This window comes from Macadamia integrifolia, chromosome 10 (genome assembly GCF_013358625.1).
Source record: "Macadamia integrifolia cultivar HAES 741 chromosome 10, SCU_Mint_v3, whole genome shotgun sequence".
NCBI classification, from domain to species: Eukaryota; Viridiplantae; Streptophyta; class Magnoliopsida; order Proteales; family Proteaceae; genus Macadamia; species Macadamia integrifolia.
This window is the reverse complement of record NC_056566.1, coordinates 17,611,273-17,628,173: the sequence shown is the minus strand read 5'-3', so window position 1 is coordinate 17,628,173 and position 16,901 is coordinate 17,611,273. Positions and strand designations below refer to the sequence as shown.

The window sequence follows — 16,901 nt, the reverse complement described above, 5'->3', positions numbered from 1 at the left end:
ACTAAACCTCTTGGTGAAGAGTGTTTTAGTTTCCTAAGGAAGGAGCTTGGCATTTGCAACCCGTTTGGCTGAATGAATAAACATTCCTTCTTGAATATTCTTTTCCAAAAGCCCAGACTTGAAAAATCCTTTCCACAACCATAATTTTTCTAGGTTCTAAAACTTCTTGGACTCTACCGGTCGACCGGCCTAATATACCGGTCGATCGGCACTAACCGAATAGTTTACCGATCGACCACCAATGACTTTCGGTCGATCGCCTCTAATCGAAAGGGTTACTGGTTGACCGTCACCATATAACCGGTCGACTGGCGCCGTTGAAAATTCGATTCTGGACTCTTTAAAATCGACTTTTTAACCCATTTTTCCCAACTTTAAAATCCTATTTGGCCTAAAACCCCATTTCGACTCTTCATCTCCCAAAACCCTAACTTAGAACTTCCTTCTACCCTATATCTCTCGAGATCCATTCATATTCTTCTCCCAAAACCCTTGCATCTCTTTCCCTCTTATACCTCTAATCATCATGGACTCTCACCGCCCACATAGAGGCAAGAAAACGGTAGCTCAAAAGGGAAAAAGGAAGGCCTCTGACAAAGATACATGGTTCTCCTCCTCCATTGCTCAAGAATCATGGGATCTCTACATCTCTCGCAACATAGAGCAAGGTAGGACCATCAATTCTTTTTCTTTGTCCAGGTATGACATAAAAGACCTGTTTGATGCTTTGGGATGGGGTAACATTCTCAAACTTGACTCTCACTGTTATCCCCATCTTGTCAAAATGTTCTTTTGTAATCTTACTTTTTCTGGTGAAAGCGACAACCTTCTGGTCCATTCCTATGTTAAGGGCATTCCTATAGATATAGACATCCGGATTTTAAGAAAAATCCTAGACATTTCTGTGATAGGGGACCTCAAATACTACCAACCCAAGACCTACATAGAACAATTCATGGATGTTGACTGTATGTATTCTAGCATCATGAAGGAATATGTTAATACACACAAAATTAAGGCTAAGGAACTCACTGATATAGGGAGGATTGTAAATCTCATCATCTCCTACAACATCCTCCCAAAGAGTGGTCATAGAGATGAAGTCTCCCCATTTCATGCTTATCTCACCTACTGTGTTTGCAAGACTGTAACCGTCAACCTTCCCTATATTCTACTCAAAACCATGATTACCCATGGTGATAGACTTCAAAAGGGAAATCTTTCCTATGGAAGGATGATTTGCCAAATCATGGACTACTTTCATGTAGATTTTTTTGGTGAATCATTTGACCCGTTCCCTCAAGAGAACAATCTTTTCACTATTCACAAGATGCATATTCTTCCCCAGCAGCCCACAAAATCCAAACAGACTGCTGCTGGATCCATCCAGCCACAGCAACCAGGGAGTGATGAGACATCAGCCTATGTGACCGTTGCTGATCTTCAGAAAGTGGGAAACATCATCCTTGCCCAGTTGGCAAAGATGAAAAGAAAGCAGAATGAGATCCTCAAGCTCCTACACAATGACGACGAAGATGAAGATGACGAAGAAGAAGAAGAAGACGAAGAGGCAGACACGGAGGATGAGGATGCAGCGGAATAGGAGTTATTTTAACTTCGTGCTTGTTTAGTTGTTTATTTTTATACTTTTGACATTTATGAAAAGTTGAACTTATGATACTTTTCTATGTGGCACATACTCAGGGGGAGTATTTTAATCTCTTGTGTCATTTTGATTCCCTTTTTGTTGTTGACAAAAAGGGGAGAATATTTATTCCTGAACATGATACATGATAGTATGAGAGTATCTCTTGTGTTTAGTATGACAGTATCTCTTGTGTTTATGGAAATGACTATCTTTAATTGTTTATGGAAATGACTATCTTTAATTGTTTATGGAATGCATTTATCTACTTGTTTATTTTCTGGCTCTGAATTACATTATCCTATTGATCTTTACACAGAGATAGCCAAATTATTTCTTGTATTTGGTTTCATTGTCTATGTTTGTTTGTCATCACCAAAAAGGAGGAGATTGTTGGGAAACATGTCCACACTCCTTGCTATGTTTTGGTGTTAACAAACAAACATACATCTTTAACTTGGTTCGATAAAGTGTGATTAGCTTGAAGAAAGTGTAATTAGCTTGAAGAAACACTTAGAAGGTTGAATCAAGACATGAAGCTTAAAGACATGGAATAGCAAATAAGAAGGAAAGAAGATGAAGTGCCAAAGAGTGGAAGGTTCAAGTAAAGAAGAAGACCACTAGAACAGATTAGTTATTTTAATGTAATTTGTAATTCCCACATACATATATGCACTCACCTCATGCATGTGCATTGCATCATACTAGAATGACCATAGAGCATACCTTGACCAAGTATGGAAAGCCTCTAAGTGGTGTGGAACACACATTAACCTGACTCAAGGGTATTTTAGAGAATCTTAAATTTAGTATCTGTTGTTTTATGGTTGTCCTTGTTGGCAACTCGGCCACGTGGCGGTGATGACGTGGCGGTGATGACGTGGCTAGTTTGGGTGACGTGGATGAAAATGATGACATGATAGTGTCCAGTGTCACCGATGAGATAACATAGCAACTTGGTATGCATGGAGTGGTTTAATACATCATTAATAGGTGGTGCGGGTTTCTGGGTCAAAACTAGCAAAATTAGCCTATTTACGATCGAGGGCATTTTCGGCAATGAAAATGACATTTTTGGAAGATCGATTCTTCATGAAAAAGATAGATTGTAATTTACCTAGTCCAGTGCATTTGATTTCGTCACATTCCAATACCGTATGAAGAAGTTACAGAATTTGTGGTAGTCAAGGGCAGTTTCGGCATTGAAGATGAATTATTTAAAGGAAGTGTTCTACATGTAACAATACGAAAAAAATACAATCTTTCCAACGGTTCTGATTTCATTGCATTCCGATTCCGTATGAGAAAGATACGTCATTGGAAAGGTGTAGGGGCATTTTGGTCTTTTTACATGGACGATTCAGATGATTGAGTCTTCTGAAAAGTCGTAGATCATCCAGTTACGATTCCAACGCACTTCGTTTCATCTCGATCGGATATCGTATGAAAAAGTTATAAGCGTTTCCGTAAAGTCGGTTCGAAAATCCAAACCGAAAATCCATCAGTTGCTCTAGGTGTTGGGTGGATTTTTCGGAATTTATTTTTGAAATTCGAGGGGCTTTTATGTAATTTAAAGATTTTGAAGGTCTGAGTTGCAAGGGGTCTTTAAGCACTGAAACATATGGAGGCAGGGGCTTGATTGTAATAAAGAGGAGTAAAGGGAAGTGAAATGGATGGTCAAGATTCGACCACGTAGGCTTGATGCCCATCCAAAGGCTGCTGAGATTTTGGTGTGATATGGACGAGATAGATGCTTGCGCGTGGGATTTGATTGGTTAGATGCATAATTCTTGATGCACTGGCGCTACACTATATCAAGGTATGTTATTGTGTTTCGCGCGTATATGGAAGGTATAAAAAGGATTCCGATCTTAATGATCTCATGAAATCGGATTAAAGCCATCATGGACGATTCGGATCTAACGGTCAATATGCATTTTTACTTTTGTAAGTGGGAGACAAGCTCCCTTAAAATCCGGAAAAGCAACCAATCATAGATCGACAACACTTCTGACGATGTCAGCGCCTACGTCATGATGACGTCATCAAGATTCAAATCTAACGGTTTGGATCTGTTGTCCGTTGGTTTAATCGGACGGCTTGGATTATAAGATCTCTTATATGAGATCTACGGTCAGATTTCGCCCCTGTTGCGCGCGCCGCCGGTGTAGCCTACGCCACCCGTACGAAGATTCCATTTCGGGCTATCTCATTGCTCCAACTTCAAAAGGTCATATCTCCTTCATTTTAAGTCGGATTTGGGTGAACCAAGTTGCAGCTTCTTCGTTTTTTCAAGCCCTACACCATGGAAGCAAGAAAAATGGATTTTGAGTGAAAGAAGGCTACGGTTTTGGTAGGAGAAGCTTCCCCTCTTTGTTGGTCCTTGAATGAACATACATTCTTGATGATAAATGTTCTTAGGCCATTAAAGGAGGTAAAAGAGGTGGTTGAAGTGTGTTAATGGTACATTAACTCAAAGCCAAGGAAGAAGAGAAGAAAGCAATGATGTGTTTGCTTTGAAGAGCAAGAAGCCTAGGAGAGAGAAGGTGTGAGCACCAAATTTGTCAGTATAAGTTTTCAGTCATCCCAGGCAATCGGTTGTGAGATTCTCTAACCCTGGATTTTACATTACATATATGTATGTATGTTAGGGTTAGTTGTGGATGAATGTATACATGCTAGGTTAGTTGTGGATGAACTGTAAGCATGCTAGCTAATTGTGGATGCATATGCTAGGCAGAGCTTGACTGTAGGGCATTGATATAAGCCCAATTTAATTGTATTATTTATTGTGTGCTTAGTGGATGCTAAGCACCGGGAGTGGGTGCTCCCGTGTAGTGGGTGCTACACATTGTATCGGCACTACGAGTGCCATCTCAGCTTCGGCTTGAGAAAATTGGGTGTGGGTGCTCCCGACTGTGGGTGCAGTCAAAAGTAGTGTATTGAGTAGGTACGAAGCCTTTACAGGCACTACTCCGGGGATGTAGGCGAATTGCCGAACCTCGTAAAAACCCTGTGTTGTGGGTGCTTGTTGTTTGCATTTTATATTGAAGTGCGTGGAATGTGGAATGGGTGTGCACACTTGGAAGTGCCTATGAGAGGTTGAGTGTGCATACGACTGTGTGCAAACAGGGACAGGTATATCAGGTTCTTCTTGGCCAGACATCGGACAGGTTTTTAGGTATCAGAATTGAACTCACTGATTCACCCCCCCTCTCAGTGACTACCGGGTTACAACAGTATCAAGAGATAAAACCTTCATAGAAGTTGTAGGAAATTGAGTTATGATTCCAACGCAACTGATCTCAAGTCAATCCAAGGTTGGACTGAAAAGTTATGGTCAAAACACTGACGACTAGTCAGTATGATAGCATTATGTCAAAATAGAGCATGTCATGTTGGCGGTCGACCGGTTGGAAGCCCCTGTCGATCGAAACTGTCTGAGACCATAGGCTCTTGGCGATCGATGACTACCTGGAAGTACCCCAACGGCTATATTTTGCCTCAACGGCTCTTGGCGATCGACCGACTACTGATGGCGGTCGACCGGTAGTCCCAGAATATGTCCGTTAGAGCCTGATTTCCTATCTAAAATACTTCACTAAGTTCACCTATAAATACCCAAACCACTCTTAATTAAATAATTATTAAGAAAGAACTTTAAGAGCATTATTGCAAGCATTCAATAATTTTATTTCTACTTGAGTTGTTCTATTACACAAATCCCAACAAAAGGCTCAAGTCTCAATCAAAGTCCTCTACTCTCTCCTGTGCAAGTCAAAGCCATAAGAGAGGACTTTACAAAATGTGCTTTATTCATCATTCATCATTTATCATTCATTCTCATCATTTGCACCACACTTGAGGTATTCCTCTTATTCCACTATTTCTTATTTATTTCTGTTTTTACAATTCTAGACTGTACTTATGATTGTAAGGATTCTCTTATCCTAAAAAGAGAAAGGTCTCTCTCTACCTCCAAAAGAGATTGTAAAGGCGTCTCTCTGCCTGGAAAGGGGATTTGTAAGGATACTCTTATCTGTGAAAAAGATTGTAAATGTTTTCTTCCCTACCTACTGTACTGAAAGGGAGAGCTAGTGGAATACCTTACAAGAGGATTCTTGTAGGGAGTGGACTAGACTCGAATTGAGTCGAACCACTATAAATCTTGTGTTGTGATTTTTCTTGTTTTATTTTCTCCGCATTATTTTAACTTGCAGTCACACTTGTGACCTATTTATCGAAAAGAGTCAAATTTCACTAGTATAACCTATTCACCCCCCTCTAGGTTATTTCAGGGTTGCAATCAAGGAGACCATATGACGAATGATGTGCTCTTGGCACCACAGGTGAGTCTTCATGTGGTCGATTTTGCTTGATGGTGTGAGGGTAATGTTTTGGGCTTCATAGCTTTGAAGGTTCTTGTCTTGCCACCACAGGTGGTGTTATTTTGAGCATCTCGCCTTGTATGTGAAAGATTCCACTACGTTTTGGGTAATCTTATCACCACAGGTGTGACCCTGATGACGTCGAATCTTTTCCCAATTTCTGTTTTCCTACAGTTATTGAAAACAATACTGGGATAAATCTGATCAATAGCCCAATTAGTCAGATTTAATTATATTGTTGGAAATTTTAATATGCCTTCTGTTCTTGCATATTGTATATTTTGGTAAATATGTATGATTATATTTGTCAGCTTTGACTTCTTAGCTATTTTCTGTTAAAAAAAAGTTTGAATGGTTCCAATTTTAAGGAATAGAACTAATCCTTTAATATTTCTCTAGCTATTATGATAATAAATTTTAATCTTGAATTGATGAGCCTCCTAAGCCAGTGGTTGTTAATTATGTTCAAGCTAAGGTTCTTTATGAAAATAGGAGGAATCGAATAGGTCTATCTAAAGATCAGTGGGAGTAAACTCATGAATCATAAATTTTTATAGAACTACATTATTACAGATTGTTAACTCTATATCTAAACCATTGAGAATGTTCTGTGACAACTCCACTGTGGTTGTTTCTCTCATAACAATAAAAGTACTCCAGACTCTAAACACATTGACATTAAGTAATTTTTTGTCAGAGAGAAAGTTCAAGAGTCACAGATTACAATGGAATAGATTGCTACAGAAAACATGATTGCAGATCCTCTTACTAAGGGCTTGACTCTAAAAGTCTTTCAAGAGCAAGTCACTAATATAGGACTTGTTAGTTCTTTTGATGCATTTTATTAGTGGGAGTTTTGTGCAATATGTTCACATTTGACTTTCAGTTTTATTTTATATATATGATGCATTATTATTGTTCTCAAGAATGTATATACATTTTTATTATGACCATTTGTTGATGTGTATACACTTATTTATTTGCCTCCTACAGAAAATTGAGGTTATATGTGGTGTATTTACCTCATTCGGTATCTGAGGTTTCAGTCAATACACACACATCCTGTCGCTAGCAAAACCTCGTTTGATTGAGGTCTAGTGCTAGTGTTGTGGGACATCCGGATCCATTCCCAATGAGCTTCTTTGATTGAAGCTTGAGCGTTTGGAAGACGCTTGTGGTTAATGAGACCTTCAGTATCTGTCTCATAGGACTTATTTGGTTTTCGAGCTAAGACCAATTTGAAAATAGACATGATGATCACTATTGCATGTTATTTTCATACCACACTTTCATACTGTTCAGCCCAAGTCGGTGATGTTGTGAGCACTTTGACGTATGTGGTCTCATATCGCTTTAGATGTGATGATCAATACGGTTGGGTGTTTGTAATTTTCATTCGGACCAAGGTATTTCGTTTAAGGTGCACTCCATTCGACACTGTTTTGTTTGTGGTCATATTCAATTTATCTAAACTAGAGAGTCGTTTTAAAAATAAATTTTAAAAATCTAAAACTTGTGACATATATTGCCCAAGTGGGAGATTGTAAGATTTTCAATTAGGTGGGCTAGCATAGTCCAAGATTTGTTTCCAAATCCGGTTTAGTGGTGTTGACTAAAGATGGAGTAAATAGAAAGAATCCAATATTATTGGTAAATAATCTCTATAGAGATATTGGATTCTATTAGCACACCTTAATAGTATGAAATATTAATTACTATGTGTGGACCTAAGGTATTGTTTCCTTAATGGAGAGAAAATCCTAATTTTATTGTAGGGTTGGTCCCTACCCTCACCCCTATATATAGTTATCACTGACCCATTAAGTGATGCTAACGATCAAAAGCAAAAGAAAAAGAGGGTAGACCAGACCAACATTGATCGTGTTGTACGAGGAGCATACAAGAAGACATTGAGGAGTTCTTATTCTTCAGCCATGGATTCAGGTATGCCTAAAACGTGTTTTTTTGTAGTGTTTGTCTTGCATGCTTATCGATCTTCATGAATCATTCCGTATTTATTTTCTATCATGTTGTTTATTATTGTCAATGTAATCAACATACTCTCAGAGTGATGCATGTTCAGATGGACTCAGGAGTCATCTCTTTAGAAACACTTTTTAACAAATACATCAATTTGTAGCTGAATTTCAGGGTTCGTTTATTAAATTTTAGTTAAAGGTGATATCATGAGAAATATAAATCATTGAATTACCTTCAAGTTGGTGAAAGAATAAGGTTGATTGGAGTTCGGGAGGGAGAGATATGGTCAATTAAGTAAACATTATCTACAAAAAATAAAGTCTTGAAAAGCCAAAAAAAGGGAATGTGTTTTAAACGTGTTTACAACAGAAATAATTTATGCTTGCTATTTTTTCCCATATCTTTTGAAAGCATGCAGAAAAACGTGTTTTAACCTGTAAAAAACGAAAACGTGTTTAAAACATAATTTAAAATGCGTTTTTGCTAACAGTACTACAAAGCTGATACTTAGCTGAGCCGGCTCATCTATTTTCTAAGCAACTTCTTTGATAATGACTCATTCGCTTTTAGCTTCTCTTGGTGCACATGTAGGTGCCTACCTGCTGTAGAGGGCCAAAGTCTGTTTACAATCACAATGATAATTCAGTCTAAAAGACCCATCAATACCAATTAATTTAAAAAAAAATAGTAAATGACATATGTTAATAACATAGTAACATAAAACTCTCATTTTAACACAAACAAAAGACTGGTAATTTGGTTTCACGCTGGATCAATGGTAAATATGAATTTTATTTAAGGCAAGAAAACGCTACCTCCTAACGCAAATACATCATAGAGGGCACTGCCAATGAAATGACACATGCGAACATCTTCAATGCAAAATAATGTTATCTTTTCACACTTATTGTGTCTAGGCATAGACACAAGCCACGAGGTAATGTTGTTTGTTTATGTCCAACCTATTTAATCTAATAAACCTTCTAGCATGTGTCTACGCCTAGACTCAGTGGGTACTCAATTCACCACCATTTTCTCAGGGTGTAGGAATTCATAAGTATCCTGAATGATTTGAGAATCAAGTTGTACATAGTTTATATGCTTAAAATTTTTGTCTATATGTGTGTGTGACACCTAACTTTACCATCACCTTCCTACCAAAAAAGCAAAAGTGAGTGTCACCTAACTTTAGCATCACATTCCTACCTAAAAAAAAAAAAACCTTAGCATCATTTAGTCAAGTTGTCTATGTACCCTTGATGGGACAGGTCAGATGTAACTCGGACAAACACTGGGGATTCTCATTGTTTTTCAACACTTTATGGGTCTAATCACTAGTTGTGAAAGGATGAGATCCAATAATACTATATGCATATGGCAAGGATATTTTTAAGGAAAAATGGCATCATAACGGTGTGCCGAGGGTTTTGGAAGTACATATACATACATATCATATTAATAATGTAACATGGTAATTATCATGCCATAATTCAAAATATTGTGAAGGGAGGTCTGTCTACATATTTTTGATCTATGCTAATAACTTCGTAAATATGAACAAAAAGGGGGAGAGAGAAAAATTCATAGGCACTTTGGAAATTCTAGCACTTCCGTGGCAATCCAAATGAAATTTTGACCTTCATAGGCACTTTGGGAATTTTTTAACTTTTCTTTTTTTAATAAAAATTCACGTCACTGGGAATTTTTGAGCTTTATCCCTTGGATTTCAAAGTCTCTCTAGAGGCTGAACGCACCAAGTAGGGGTGAAATAAAGTCAAGTTGTGCCGGATTTCTTAAAACTTTAACTTAATCTTAGGTCTTCAAAATTCAATTTAGGCCCAACTTAATCTTGTCGGGTTCATGTTCAAACCCAACCCTGTTTGGTTCATACCAACTCAACCCGAACCTAATTAACCCTATCATGGTCAGATTGGATCGGATGGGTTGGGTTGGGTTGGGTTGGGTTGACCCTGACTTTTGCAATGGTTGAATTAACCTTGATTGACCTATTTTTACCATTCATATCCTATACATTAAAAAATTATAGAAAAATAAAATACCAATAGGAGTCCTAAATTCTAATATAAAAATTTAGGGTTAGATTTCTGACCAGACTGGGTCGGGTTGAGGTGATTTTTGATTGGACTGGGACGGGTTGAGGCCTCACCCCGGGCTTGACGTTAGGGTTAGGATTTTTCAACTCTAACCCACCCTCAAGGTCAGAAAACTTGATCCAAACCTTATTCAAGTTCTAGACGAGTTCAAATTGTCAGGGCCAAATTTTCACCCCTAACACCAAAGGAGAGAGAGAGAGAGAGACAGAGAGAGGACACCTCCCAATTCAAAGGAAGGAGGATCCATGGGGGCCTCAGATCCTCCATTTTATCCAAGGGTCTGCCAGCCTTACCTTCGTCCAAAAAATGGATCCGGACCCAATAAACCCTGATTTTGAATGGCGAACTTTAGACACTAATTTTGGGAGATGTGACTTTTAGATTTTGATGATTCCCATATCACTGGAATGGTCTTTGAAATTACTATCCAACGATGTAAAGATCAACCACAAATTTTGATAAAAAAAATCATTAAAATTGAGCTCAAATTGAAAAATTCTAGAGTGGATATATGAATGAAATGATGGCAAAACAATGTCGTCTCAGCCTCAAAATCTAGGTTTAGTCTTATTATGATAAAAATAAAAACATAGAAAGAACTTTGTTAAAATTTCAGTCCGTTTTTGTAAGGTTTGGGCATCTAAGTCACACTGGTGGCAAAACGTTATATTCTATCGGTGGACTTCTGAGAGCAAAGTTGGGCTTAATTTATCACCATTTGGATATCACTAGGGGTCACAAAAATTCAGTCTCTAACACTGTTGCTACAAACTTATAACGAACCTAATATAGGTTCACATTATTGATATACCCATGTAATCCTAAATTTTTTTTCCTCGGGCTCTTAATAGCACTTCAGAATCAGCCTACAAACATAAGTGAATCTTGTTTAAATATAGGACCAGCTTTTAAATACTCTCTCTCTCTCTTTCACACATAAAACTATCTCACTTCCATTTAATGTACAATATTGTGTTACCTGCACTTAATTGATGGGCTCCTCCATGCCACTTGCTCATAAAATTCTCTTTCTTTCTCCTTCACATAAAATTACCTCACTTCCCTTTAATGTACAATATTGTGTTACCCGCACTTAATTGATGGACTCCTCCATGCCACTTGTTCATAGAACTCTCATCCTTGTAGTCTTTATCTTTAAAGAGTACCAAATGATATCTTTTTATATTTAAAAATTTTTAAGCATCCATAAATAACTATTCAACAACAATTTTTTTTCGAAGAAGAGTAACAAGAGATTATTTATATATTTATTTTTGTGCGAGACCAACAAGGAGTAGCGAAAGAGCCACTAGGCCACACTTATCACTTGAGTCCTTATCTACATTGTATTATATAAAGAGAAGTGATGGGTGCGTAAGAAGGTAAAACCTTCAACCTTCCTTGGATTTACGCCAGTGCCCAACTATTTAGTTGCCTCCTACTGAGCTAGAAGTTCATCTCCGAATAATAACAAGAGATCAAGAGAGTAGATTTTAGAAGTATTATATTTTGATAACTCTCTCCCTTCTAATCTTCGTCTTTCAAGAGTACCATTGGATTTTTATTTTTTTTTGTTAACAAAAATTTTAAAACTCTTAAATAACCAACCAATAAAAAAAAAAAAATCTCTAAGAAGAATAACTAAGAGATTTTTCAATTTTATTTTACCTTCTGTGCAAGAACTACAAGGACCAGCAAAGGGGTCACTAGATTGACCACAGTTACCACTTGACTAGTAACTTGTTTAATATTATATCAAGAAAAGTGATTGATAAAAGGGTCGAACCTTTAACCTTCTCTAGATTTAAACTAATGTGCGCCTGCCTAGGTGCATGCTACTGAGCCACAGGCTCAACCCCTAATAAAAATTAGAGATTGAGGGAATAGATTTTAAAATTGTTATATTTGGATGATGGATCTCATTTTTTTTTGTTGACAAAATCATAATATTATATTACTATCTTATACAAAAAGTAAATATAAAAGTATTATCAATAAAATGCAACATGTGCAGATATAATAATTAGCCATAGTTTGCATTTAGGGTGCTGATGACACCAAAAATCAAAAACGCCCACGAGCTGCACGGGAGACATTTGGAGATTCGCTGGCCTTCTACCCCTGTATGGCCCAACAACAACATCGAACCAATCCCTCTACATCTCTGCCTCTGTTTTTTTGGAGGTTTCCCACTAGGCACATCTTTTCTTCTTTAATATTCTTGTGAGTAGAAACTGCCATAGGCACATCCACTGGCATGAACCACGAGAGTTCGTTCTCTCTCTCTCTCTCATTATTATTAGTGAAATTTATATAAATTGAATAAAAATAAAATTTGAAAATGATAATTTTCTAAGTACCTAACAATGAAATTTGGAGAAAATCTTAAAGAAACTCCTACCAATCTATTTTTATTATTACTCTGACAGGTCTCTAGGATCTGATTCACAAAGATAGAATCTACCATAGAGTTTTTCTTTAGGTGGATTACATCTAGATCAATCTCATATAAGAATGATTCTTATACTAGAACCTAATCCCATCGTAGTATATCCAAAAAAAAAAACCCTCATTTACCAGGATCTAATTCCTCTGATAGAGCTGACGACCACAGAGAAAAAACCTATTCCATTTATCAAATCAAAGAAAACAAAATAATCGAAATTTGAATAAAAGATTTCATGGAAACGCAGATCTAGATTTGATAGATTGAGATTTGTGTCTAATTTAGGATGATTGATCATTTCGAGGATACTAGAAAGATTAATTATTATTCTAAGGGGGTAGCGCAGTTGGTGAGCAGCGAACTTGGTATGAGTCATAAATTTAAATATTCTAAGTTCGACTCCCATAAGGTACACCTTTTCACTGTTTTCAATTAAATTTGAATGGTTCTCATTCAACCCTAGTATAACCTGATCCATGCGGTTGTATGATTAATATGAGCCCGCGGGACTAGTTTCGACCTAAATACCCGTCATTAGCAAAAAACAGAAAGACTAATTAACAACTAAAAGGAAAAAGGATCTCTTCGTACCTTTGTTTTTTACTTCATAACCTTCCCACATCATAAACCACATGACACACACAATTTCTCTTATTTTAAATTATCATTATTTTTAGTTAATATTGGTTTGTCTTTTTTATTTATCTTTATTTTATTTATTTATTTTTTTCTTTCAAGACCCACATTAAAGCCAATAAGGGCTCACTATGGACCCAGCAAAGGTGCTGCTAGACCACTCCTATTAGTAACTGTTAACATACTACTAACATTTTTCAAGAAAGTGTGAATAGAGGAGCCAAACCATCAATCTTTCATGGACTTACATTAGAGCCCAACTATCCACTTGCCTGCCACTTGAGTCATAATCTCATGTCAAAAGCATGCCCCTACCAGGGGTCAAAATGATCACTATGTGCATTCCTCCTAATCAATCAGTGTAATATCGCTTACACAAGATCAGGTTAATACGAAATGGAAACTCTTGTGCGATGGTTCAAAAAAGTTAAGTGTAATGGTGAAGATTTAATCATCGATTTTTATTTCCTAAGGTGGAGTACTGTGTCCCCTCCAAATTAACTGCGCTAACCCTTGGGGTTATTAAACATTTTTTATTTTAAATCTGAAATTCAGTCAAATAAGAAAATCATTCAAGCATTAAGCATTGAGGAGAAGTTCATAACTGATTTGGATGGACAGGTTACATTGTGGATCTGATCTCAATAATCTCAGTAACCCACGTTAAACACGTGTCAAACTGCCCGGAAATTGGCAAATTTCCTCAATAATCTCAGTAACCCCCAACTTTGAATTAATTTTTGTCCTTCTATTTTAATGGTAATTTTAAAGAACCTTGTACCAAAAAAAAAAAAAAAACCAAAATTTTTTTTCTTTTAAGAACCTCAAGCATTAACTAAACCCAAACAGTGCTCTCTCCAGTCTCCACCATAAATTAAGGCTATTTATAGGGATGTAAGCACCACCATTGAAGCACACTCCAAGCTCAAATGGATTCCTTTTACCTTCTCCTCCTCCTCATTCCAGTTCTCTCTCTGTTACTTCTCAAAGGAAGAAACAACTATTCCAAGGGACTCAAACTTCCTCCCTCCCCTCCTGGTCTCCCTATCATAGGCAATCTCCACCAAGTAGGTAGCTTACCTTTCAGATCAACAACAGAGCTAGCTAAGAAATATGGCCCTGTCATGCTCTTACGCCTGGGCTTTGCTCCAACAGTGTTCGTCTCATCACCAGAGATGGCAAGAGAGGTCCTGAAGCACCAAGACGCCCAAATGTGCAACAGGGTTCGTCTCGAAGGACCTAGAAAAGTTTCCTATGATTTCAGAGATATTGCTTTCACTCCCTACGGTGAATGGTGGAGAGAGGTTCGCAAGATCTGTAATCTCGAGCTTTTAAGCCCTAAAGCAGTTCAATCTTACCTTTATGTGAGAGAAGAAGAGATTTCCAATCTCATGAATTTGCTTGCTGAAGCTGCTTCAACTCCTGTTGATGTCTCTGAGAAGGTTTTTAAACTCACAGATGCCATCATTTGCAGGATTGCTTTCGGGAAATCTTACAAATCCAGGGGATTCGATAGTGGCAGATTTGCAGAAGCAGTTCATGATGCTATGTCTGCTATGAGCAATTTTGCTGCTTCAGATTTCTTCCCATATTTTGGATGGATCATAGATAATCTTACTGGACACACAGCAACTATCGACAGGGTTTTCCGCAATTTGGATTCTTTCTTTGATATGGCTATTGAAGATCATCTTGATCCCAATAGAGTGAAACCAGATCGCGAAGACATCATCGATGTCTTGCTTCGATTGGAGAGGGATCAGTTCAGTCGCATTCGCATCACCAAAGATCATATCAAGGGTGTTCTCAAGGTATCCTACGAACCCCTGTTCTCTGCATTCAGTTTCTCTGTTTAGTGGAAGAGAAAAGGTGAAAAGCTCAAAAAGTTTCTCATCTTTATGAACTTTTAATAATCTAATTTTCAGGATTTCTTTGGACCCAGAAAATTAGTGAAAAAATGACTTCTTTTCCTCTCCATCCGATCTTCCATCTTCCATTATTTACAACTTCTCTGTTTTCAATTATTGATTTGGAAAACCCAGTTGATTATATGTTTATATTGATCTTTAATTTGTGAATGTTTTCAGGATATGTTCTTGGGTGCAGTAGATACAAGTGCTATAACCATGACATGGACGATGACACAGCTTGCTAGGCATCCTAAAGTGCTGAAAAAGGTTCAGGATGAGCTCAGGTCTTACATTGGAAGTAAAGGGAAAGTGGAAGAGAGTGACATAGAAAATCTTCCTTACTTCAGGGCAGTAGTGAAGGAATCATGGAGGTTGCATCCACCAGTCCCTATTTTAATTGCTAGAGAAACAATGGCTGATTGCAAGCTAGATGGGTATGACATTCCCAACAAGATGAGGCTTCATGTTAACATTTTTGCAGTGAATAGAGATCCAAGGTACTGGAAGAACCCAGATGAGTTTGACCCAGAGAGGTTCATGGAGAATCCACTTGATGTGAAGGGGCACAGCTTTGAGTTCTTGCCATTTGGATCAGGTAGGAGGATTTGCCCGGGAATGAATATGGGAATAGCTAATGTGGAGCTTGCTCTAGCAAATCTTCTTTACACCTTTGACTGGAAACTGCCCAATGGGACAACAATTGAAGATATCAATATGGATGAGTTGTTCCCTCTTACTCTCAACAAGAAGACACCTCTTATGTTAGTGCCCATACCCTATCACTGGCAGAAGGCCTGAGGCCCTGTCTAGTACCGAGGGTTTTCTTCTATAATTTAAACTTTTCTTTTTCTCCTTTTCTGGAGCTTGACCGTGGAGGCTAAGGCTCCCTTTGGCTGTTTGGGTTCCTTTTTTTTCTTTTTTTTTTTTCAAATAGTGTCACCTACTTTCTATAATTTGTTTTTATTTTCCCCTCATCTTTACTCTAAATAGAATAATGTGGAGAATGTAATGTAATTTGTTGAATTATCATTATGAGGTTTTTCTTGCGTGAAACCAAACAAATGATGATTACATCTAGTGGTTTCAATCGGTTGGGCTGGTCTCGGTCGGGTTGGGTCGGGTTACGCTTGGTGGGCCTATGTCCTTGGACCATGATATATCTATTTAAGGAATGAGTTGGTTTTGGTTGAGCTCAATAGGGTTCCGAGATTTAATCGAGGTCTCCTAATCGGGTTATAATCTGACCTTAAACGGGGTAATGTACCAATAAAGCCTTAAACGACCTTTATTTTTTTTAGATTTAAGATACTTTAATTTATTTTATTAAATTATCAATAATTTTTGAAAAGAAATTACACTTAATTATAATCAATAATTGATAAAAATATCAATATACACCTTATTCTATCAAAAAAAAAATCAAAATTCTATATAAATAGTAGGGTTAAATGTGTCGATCCGAGTTGGGCTTATAAATGGACCAGACCAGTTGAGATGCCCATAAGGCTTTCCTCTTGCACCGTGTACTACTTATTTATAAATGGGTCAGGCTTCGGTTTGATACGTTTATTAATCGGGTCGATCCAAATTGGGTTATAAACGTGTCGGGTTCGATCAGGCCAACCGATGCGGACTTGAAATTGATACCCCTAATTACATCAAAGCTTTGGCTCTAGGAATAAGAGACTTGCTAAGGGAATTTGTTAATAGTTTTAGGGAAAAAGAACACTTCTTGGTCACGTGGTCAATGAAGGAAAATGATACAAAAAATAATTGAAAAAT

At 37.4% G+C, this 16,901-nt stretch overlaps 1 protein-coding gene across 1 annotated transcript; it reads left to right on the top strand.

Moving 5' to 3' along the window:
- Positions 1–14,100: 14,100 nt before the first annotated feature.
- LOC122091894 (cytochrome P450 71B37-like) lies at positions 14,101–16,181 on the top strand. Its single transcript, XM_042662133.1, has 2 exons — positions 14,101–15,020; positions 15,297–16,181. Exons 1-2 carry the CDS (start codon positions 14,139–14,141, stop codon positions 15,915–15,917), a joined length of 1,503 nt encoding a protein of 500 aa, XP_042518067.1. The 5' UTR covers positions 14,101–14,138; the 3' UTR covers positions 15,918–16,181.
- The last annotated feature ends 720 nt before the right edge of the window (positions 16,182–16,901 follow it).